A 9,247-nucleotide genomic window follows, 5' to 3' on the forward strand; every position below is an offset into this window, starting at 1 on the left:
TTTATGACTGTCATAAATACCTCTTCCCCCCTTTTTACGGGCTCGGGAGAGACGAAGGTTGAAAGTCATACGTCCTCCGATACACAACCCAACCAAGCCGCACTGCTTATTTAGCACAGCGCCTTCCAACCCGGAAGCTAGGCGCACCAATGTGTTGGAGGAAACACCGTGCACCTGGCAACCTTGGTTAGCGCGCACTGCGCCCAGCCCGCCACAGGAGTCGCTGGTGCGCGATGAGACAAGGACTTCCCTACCGGCCAAACCCTCCCTAACCCGGACCTCCCGGTCGCGGCCGTTTACGACAGAGCCTGGACGCGAACCCAGAGTCTCTGCTGGCACAGCTGGCGCTTAACCACTTTAACCACTGCGCCAGCTATAAAACTTTTCAAACACGAACTCCTCTCCCTTCCTATATAAGCCCTTGACGACAATATAACCTCCTGTTCCAAGGACGTGAGGATGACGGTCCTATGTCAGAATGGTTCAGATAATAACTACAGAACCAAGCCAACATCAGCGTGAGCTTTGGTTGCGAATGGTATGAACTTTGAAATCTTATTCACTACAGAAGTGATACCTCCTAGCCGTTGAGTTAGCAACAGCAGATGCAACAAGGATTAGGAAGGAACAGACAGAGTATCCCGTCTATCATCCATCGACGTTACTACAATGTATCCAATTGACAACCAGAGACATTCTTCAAAGGACTCGGTTGGGCAACACGGCCTTCCATCTACCACCAACCTACCGAAGCGCAGCTCAGAGTAAATATTCATTGCATTTTCGGCCTTTCTTCCTCAGTCTTCCCGCTCCTTCACTCAAACCCAGCCCCTTTTCTTTTGTGTAACAAGCTGTCATATCTGTTCTGCCCACTAGGGACGTTTTCCTTTATGACGTAATTTGTAATCAAGTTATGATTTAATTATGTGTATTTGTAATTCTGTGTGATTAGTTAGGTATTTAGTAAATAAATGATTAAACCCAATTTTGTATTGCTGATTCAAATTGTTAGCCAGGGTTCGTGCAGATAACCAAGAATTTACAACTTTCAGATGAGACTAAATTAAGATGACGATTAATATTGACTGCTATTGATGTAAAATTTAACTAGGTCTTTAAGATTATTTCGTGGTGCCCAACTCTCTAGTTAATTAAATTTACATGATTAGCTCAATCAGGTAATGTTAATTACGGAGAAATTATTTTATAGAATAGCATGTCATTTCACTTAATCCGGCATAGCCAAAGACTTGAATTAAAGCTACACTCGTTGTGAATCTAGCCAACAAGTCAGATTTTTAAAATGCTTTTCGGCGAAAGCATGAGAAGCTATTATCTGATAGCATGCAACACCCCAAAATGCCTGAATGCGACGTAAACAAAGATTTAGCGTAGCCGGCGCTACGCAGAAATAAAATATAAAACATTCATTACCTTTGACAAGCTTCTTTCTTGGCACTCCTATATGCCCCATAAACATCACTATTGGGTCTTTTTTTCAATTAAATCGGTCCATATATACCCAAAATAGCCATCTATGGAAGCTGTGTAAATCAGAAAAAAACATTGTTTTAAAACGCAGCGTCATTTTTTAAAATTAAAAAAGTCGACGATAAACTTTCACAAAACACTTCGAAATACTTTTGTAATCCAACTTTAGGTATTAGTAAACGTTTTTAATCTATCAAAATGATTACAGGGCGATGTGTATTCAATAGCTCCTCGTCTTCAAATCAATGGCTGAAAATGTGCACTTCAAAACATCCTGGCGGAGACCGGAAGAAATGGAATCCAGTTAGTTGTATTTACCAACAAAAAACTCCCCGGATAATGACGACAATGGCGACATCGTGTGGAATCTGTAGGAATTGCATGCAGGTCCATAATTAATTTTGTGCCTTTTTAACAATCCATGAAAGTGACGCATGGATATTATTTTTAGCTTTCAGTGAGCAGTTTTTCTTGCGCTTTTCGATGAAACACACAATCTGTTATAGTCACAGCCATGATTTAACCAGTTTTAGAAACTTCAGAGTGTTTTCTATCCACACATACTAATCATATGCATATACTATATTCCTGGCATGAGTAGCAGGACGCTGAAAAGTTGCGCGATTTTTAACAGAATGTTCGAAAAAGGAGGGGGTAGGATGAAGAGGTTAAAGAGAAAAAAACAAGAAAAACAGAACAGAGAGAATGAACTAAAGAGAAAAAAGACAAGAAAAACAGAACAGAGAGAATGAACTAAAGAGAAAAAGACAAGAAAAACAGCAAACAACAATGCATTTTCTTTTTTAATAAACACAATTAAAATTGTGTTCTTGTACTGTATGTGTTTATTTGAATGAGAGTGTGTGTATATACATGTGTACAAACACCTGCATGGCATCAGCCTCAGGCAAACCGGCAAGAGTTGTAAAAACACTGCCCCTCAGTCTCACTCAAACATACTTTTTGTTATGTTTTATTTAGACTTTATTTTTACTGTTATCTTTGACCATCATTCTATCTCCCACACAGCAACTCCAATTCCACATACCAACCCTCAGCTTCTCTCAGCCCATCCCTCCTATCTCTGTTGGCCACCCTTTTCGGGTTTTCACGCAACACATATGTTTCAATAAACACTCCTTCCATACAGGAAGTGTCATGTGCAAAACTCTTCATGAGTGCAATATTATGTTCAAACAAGCGTGTCAGGTGAGATGTCTTTAACACATCTGACGTGCAATTGTCAGGTAGACAGCGTTGGATATGGGCAGTTCCTTGTACGATTTGTCAGGTAGACAGTGTTGGATATGGGCAGTTCCTTGTACGATTTGTCAGGTAGACAGTGTTGGATATGGGCAGTTCCTTGTACGATTTGTCAGGTAGACAGTGTTGGATATGGGCAGTTCCTTGTACGATTTGTCAGGTAGACAGCGTTGGATATGGGCAGTTCCTTGTACGATTTGTCAGGTAGACAGCGTTGGATATGGGCAGTTCCTTGTACGATTTGTCAGGTAGACAGCGTTGGATATGGGCAGTTCCTTGTACGATTTGTCAGGTAGACAGCGTTGGATATGGGCAGTTCCTTGTACGATTTGTCAGGTAGACAGCGTTGGATATGGGCAGTTCCTTGTACGATTTGTCAGGTAGACAGCGTTGGATATGGGCAGTTCCTTGTACGATTTGTCAGGTAGACAGCGTTGGATATGGGCAGTTCCTTGTACGATTTGCCTTTTGTCGAAGAAGACATTTGTAGACAGTTGTATCGGCCTGGTTTTATTTCACTATTTCAATGCATGAGACAGACAAACACTGGGATAAGGAGTCTCTTCAACTGCTGCTGCTCGATTCCACAGTTTGATCCAACAGATCATGCAAATCATTCGTGCAACAATTATAGACTTGACTTTGTAGGATAAACAATATTAATATCTGTTAAATCTACAGTTGTGAGTGATGATATGCTTGAGTAATTTAGAGCAAATAGGGACATTGGAAGAGTATTGGATAAAAGTAGGCCTATTCCATGTGTATTGGATAAAAGTAGGCCTATTCCATGTGTATTGGATAAAAGTAGGCCTATTCCATGTGTATTGGATAAAAGTAGGCCTATTCCATGTGTATTGGATAAAAGTAGGCCTATTCCATGTGTATTGGATAAAAGTAGGCCTATTCCATGTGTATTGGAAGTTCTTAGATCAGATTTTTTGATGTTTTCAAGATTTTGTCAAATCAGAACACACCTCTTCAAACATTTCATGTAACATTATTATTCAGTTAGGTTATTGTGGGAATGCATCACTCACGCTAGCAACCACACTGGTTGTGTTTTTGGCGACTCTCAGGACAAAGCTTAACCCCATATTTCCAGGTTGAGTCAGCATGGCCAGTACGCTATTGGCTAATCCCTCTCTACTGTGTCCTTTCTTTCAGATGGAAGACTGTTCTTGAAAACCACAGTGATGTACTGAAAAGAAGATGATGAGCTAAAGAAGAGAAACAATCTGACGGAGATTGTCAAGAGCCCAGGTGGATTTCGTAGCAGAAACAGGTCACACTGTGTGTACTGTAGCAGTTCAATGGAAGTGTATTTGGCCAAACACCGGAAAAGGGTTGTGTCTGAATGTAGAAACTCTTTTTCTCACAGATATCAACAATACATAGTCGCTAAAGCAGGTTTTGATTAGTTGAGGTTGGTTGTTTAAAAAAATCAATAATTGCACAGTAAAAATGTACCAAGGGGTACACTGTTGGTAATATCGCAAAGAAATTCACAGCACTGAAGATTTTTTCTACTGTATTTCAACCAGCGACAAAGCTTTGGACATGATCAGACTCAGAGGTTGTGTTTTGTATTTCAAGTTTAATTCCGAGATGTAAACAAAATATATATAACGCTTGGAAAGAACCTCTGTGATTTTTTTTATTTATCCGTATGTTGATCAAAAGAGACGACTGAGATTTGATTTGAATGTTTTCTAAATTAGAAGAAAATACAATAAAGTTTCCTTTTTACCATTGTTGTATATACCAGAACTGATGATAATGACACACTAACTCACTCTATCAAAAGCTGAGTTGATTAATATGGTATGTGTATATAAAGTTAAGAGGTGGTATTGTGTATGCAGTAGATCTATTAGGAAGACAATACCGACATTCATATGAATTTATAGTTTGTTTTTGTTTCATTTCTGAACCATCATTCTTTCAAATAGCTGCCATTTTGGTGAAAAAGCATGCAGGCATGTAAATGTTTGTCCTGGAATTATGATATTTAATAAATCCTATATTGTGCTGAACAAATACGTAGGGTTGATTCACTTAAGCCCAACTGATTTTGAAAATGTACTCGAACATTTTGCTTTTAAATAAATAACTTTGGCTGTCAATGGTAACCCTTTGCAACAGTTAGTATCGCTTTTTATTGAAACACTTGGGGCCACTTTCCCAGACACAGATTACCCATAATCCATTTCAAATGAAAATCCTTTTTAGTCCAGGATAAGGTTTAATCTTTTGTTCCTAATGTGTGGCTGTTCATTTGTTACATGGACTGGTGATAATCACATATTAACACTAGTTAATGAATCTCCTCATTTAAGCCAATTTATTCAGAAGTCAAATTAACAGTTTAATTCCAAAACACTATGTGCAGTAACTTCTGAAATTATTCAGAACCCTTGACTTTTTCCAAGTATTTTTAGGTTACAGCTTTATTCTAAAATTGTTTTTTTTTTATTCCCCCTAATCAATCTACACACAATAACCCATAATGACAAAGCAACATTTTTTTTTTTAAATGTTTGCTAATTTCTTTATTTTTAAAAACACTGAAATATTACATTTGCATAAGTATTCAGACCCTTTCGTCAGTACTTAGTTGAAGCACCTTTGGCAGCGATTAAAGCCTTGAGTCTTCTTTGGTATGACTCCACAAGCTTGGCACACCTGTATTTGGGGAATGTTCCTCCCATTCTTCTCTGCAGATCCTCTCAAGCTCTGTCAGGTTGGATGGGGAGCATTGGTGTACAACTATTTTCAGGTCTCTCCAGAGATGTTCAGTCGGGTTCATGTCCGGGCTCTGGCTGGGCCACTCAAGGCCATTCAGAGACTTGTCTCAAAGCCACTCCTGCGTTGTCTTGGCTGTGTGCTTCGGGTCGTTGTCCTGTTGGAAGGTGAACCTTCACCCCAGTCTGAGGTCCTGAGCGCTCTGGAGCAGGTTTTCATCAAGGATCTCTCTGTACTTCATCTTTGCCTCGATCCTGACTAGTCTCCCAGTCCCTGCCGCTGAAAAACATCCCCACAGCATGATGCTGCCACCACCTTGCTTCACCATAGGAATGGTGCCAGGTTTTCTCCAGAAGTGACGCTTGGCATTCAGGCCAAAGAGTTCAATCTTGGTTTCATTAGACCAGAGAATGATGTTTCTCATGGTCTGAGAGTCTTTAGGTGTCTTTTGGCAAACTCCAAGTGGGCTTTCATGTGCCTATTACTGAGGAGTGGCTTCCGTTTTGGTCACTCTACCATAAAGGCATGATTAGTGGAGTGCTGCAGAGATGGTTGTCCTTCTGGAAGGTTCTCCTATCTCCACAGAGGAACTCTAGAGCTCTGTCAGAGTGATCATTGGGTTCTTGTTCACCTCCCTGACCAAGACCCTTCTCCCCCGATTGCTCAGTTTGGCCGGGCGGCCAGCTCTAAGAAGAGTCTTGTTGGTTCCAAACTTCTGTCATTTAAGAATGATGGAGGCCACCGTGTTCTTGGGGACCTTCAATGCTGCAGAAATGTTTTGGTACCCTTCCCCAGATCTGTGCCTCAACACAATCCCCGTCTCGGAGCTCTACGGACAATTCCTTCGACCTCGTGGCTTGGTTTCTGCTCTGACATGGGACCTTATATAGACGTGGGACCTTATGTAGACAGTTGTGTGCCTGTCCAAATCATGTCCAATCATGATTTGGAAAGGCACTACAACTGGAGTCCAATCAAGTTGTAGAAAGATCTCACGGATCATCAATGGAAACAGGATGCACCTGAACTCAATTTTGAGTCTCATAACAAAGGGTCTGAATACTTATGTAAATAAGATATTTCTGCTATGTATTTTTTATTAATTTGCACACATTTCTAAAAACCTGTTTTCACTATGTCATAATCGGGTATTGTATGTAGATTGCTAAGGATTTGTATGTATTTAATAAATTGTAGAATAAGGCTGTAACGTATCAAAATGTGGAAAAGGTCAAGGGGTCTGAATATTTTCAGAAGGCACTGTATATATAATTTTTCAGAAATGTTTGTAAATTAACTTTTATAGTTTAAAGAAATTATGAAAGAGATTGGTGTGTTTATTCACTATCTAATCATGGCATGGGGTTGTTCAATGACAGACATGTATTTGTTTAAAATCTATCACGTGATGGTTTCATTTCAGAGGGACAAATAATCATGTTATTTTTGCCAAAATGCTATATATCCGCCTCACTCTCAGAGAAATAAGTAGTACTGATAGGTTTTACACAGTTAAATGTAAAAAATAACTACTTTTTTTTTTGGTAAAGAATTGTATGAATGATACATTTGTCAGATCAATCTGTATGTATTACATTTAACATTTTTGTCATTTAGCAGAGTCTCTAATCCAGAGCGATTTATCCGTACATTTTAAGATAGCTCGGTGTGACAACCACATATCACAGTCAAATATGCAGGATATGAACATTCCATTCCAGCTAAACAGTGGATATACAGCGTTTTGAACACAAAAAAATATTCATACACATCTACAATCTATGAATAAAAAATCTGAGAACAGTAATATTTTACACACACATGAAGGTACCCATAAGCAATCATTTCTGATGAAAAAACACAAATGTGGATATAGCGTTTATATATAGATATAGCGTTTGGGAAATATACAGACAATGCAGCAGCGAGAAAGAATGACTAGGAAACAACTAGCCAACCTTCTCAGTTGTACAATATTTGTTTAAAAACTCAAGCAAAGTGCATTGCATAACATCAGTGGCTGATGGATATAGGATTAAATAGTATATTAGCTTGTCTTAAAGTTCCCTTGCAAATCAACAATGTATGTTAATGCCATCCTGATGCAGCAAAAATAAGGCGTTTTACTTTATGGAAAGATGTGCTTCATTTGTATTCAAAAGGAAGGTTGAATAGTTTCCCACACCGGCTGAGTCAACTCCTATACAGTATGTATGAGTTCATTCCTGAGACAGGGACTGATGTCTGTCATATACTGTAAAAGAAACAGGCTATGTGTTTGAAAAAAATGTAAGGAAAAGAGTGTCCCATGTTCACACTTTGGCCTAGATTCAATCAGATCAAGTGTTATCGGACAATAGCCAACACCCGCATAGCTGATGTTTTGGCAGTGTCGGAGGTGTGACTGGGTTGGAGCTGTCAAATCGGTGAGAAGCTGCTCTTGATCATTGTCATGAAGCCACACCCTTTCCACTCGTGTTAGAAGTTCAGAACGAGAAAGTGTAGGCTATATATAAATAATGTCACTCTAATGTAAAATCATTAAATTAAATAATGAGGATTTCTGTCAGCCAATCGAGATGTCGATTACATCACATTCCAGTGTTTGAACTTGTAAACAAGGCTGCATGGGATTTCTCTTAACGCGACTCCGTGCAGCCAATGGCAATGTCCGATTCAGGTATAATGCCAGGAGCCTCTTGTGGATTTGACAGCTCTAACGCAGTTCCACCTCTGACAAAACAACTGCTATGCGGATGTCAGCTGAATTGGATCTGATTGAATAGAGCCCTTTGTTGTTTTATTTTGAAAGTTTGTTGCGATGGAGTTTGTAGGTTTGTTGTTGACTTGTCGTGAATAACTTACATAGCACCCCTTCATTGTACTTCAACTTTAAATAAACTTCAAATGTTAATGATATCCAATGTGAGTTAATTATGTTGCCCAAAGACTGGACCTGATTCAATTAAACCTGCACAGAAGATACAGGCAGAACCTGTAGATTTGTTGATAGACTCACAATATGTTTCTGCATGGACTATTAATATTATATTTCCATCATGAAAATCAAACCCTTTAAATCAACAATATGTCAAAGTTTTCATCAACAATATGTTATTGTAGGGCTATATACTCACCATTGGAGCAATAGTTAGAGAACAGTGCAGTGGTCATGAAAGCTCATGATTAGGGTTATTTGTGAAAGGTGTATACAAAAAATATATACTGGGCTGCTATGCATTTAATTATCACCACTCCTTCACAACTAATTATAGTCATAATTATATATGTACAGTGCCTTGCGAAAGTATTCGGCCCCCTTGAACTTTGCGACCTTTTGCCACATTTCAGGCTTCAAACATAAAGATATAAAACTGTATTTTTTTGTGAAGAATCAACAACAAATGGGACACAATCATGAAGTGGAACGACATTTATTGGATATTTCAAACTTTTTTAACAAATCAAAAACTGAAAAATTGGCCGTGCAAAATTATTCAGCCCCTTTACTTTCAGTGCAGCAAACTCTCTCCAGAAGTTCAGTGAGGATCTCTGAATGATCCATGTTGACCTAAATGACTAATGATGATAAATACAATCCACCTGTGTGTAATCAAGTCTCCGTATAAATGCACCTGCACTGTGATAGTCTCAGAGGTCCGTTAAAAGCGCAGAGAGCATCATGAAGAACAAGGAACACACCAGGCAGGTCCGAGATACTGTTGTGAAGAAGTTTAAAGCAGGATTT

The 9,247-nt window shown here is 39.0% G+C and overlaps 1 protein-coding gene across 1 annotated transcript in view; it reads left to right on the top strand.

The window, feature by feature from the left end:
* Positions 1-8,416, top strand: part of LOC139380472 (dachshund homolog 1-like) — a 310,374-nt gene extending 301,958 nt beyond the window's left edge. The window contains exon 11 of the mRNA XM_071123163.1: positions 3,922-8,416. Coding sequence (XP_070979264.1) covers positions 3,922-3,959 — 38 coding nt within the window. The 3' untranslated portion in view covers positions 3,960-8,416. The remainder of the gene's footprint in view (positions 1-3,921) is intronic.
* Positions 8,417-9,247: the final 831 nt, after the last annotated feature.

This window comes from Oncorhynchus clarkii, chromosome 22, assembly GCF_045791955.1.
Source record: "Oncorhynchus clarkii lewisi isolate Uvic-CL-2024 chromosome 22, UVic_Ocla_1.0, whole genome shotgun sequence".
Classification (NCBI taxonomy): domain Eukaryota; kingdom Metazoa; phylum Chordata; class Actinopteri; order Salmoniformes; family Salmonidae; genus Oncorhynchus; species Oncorhynchus clarkii.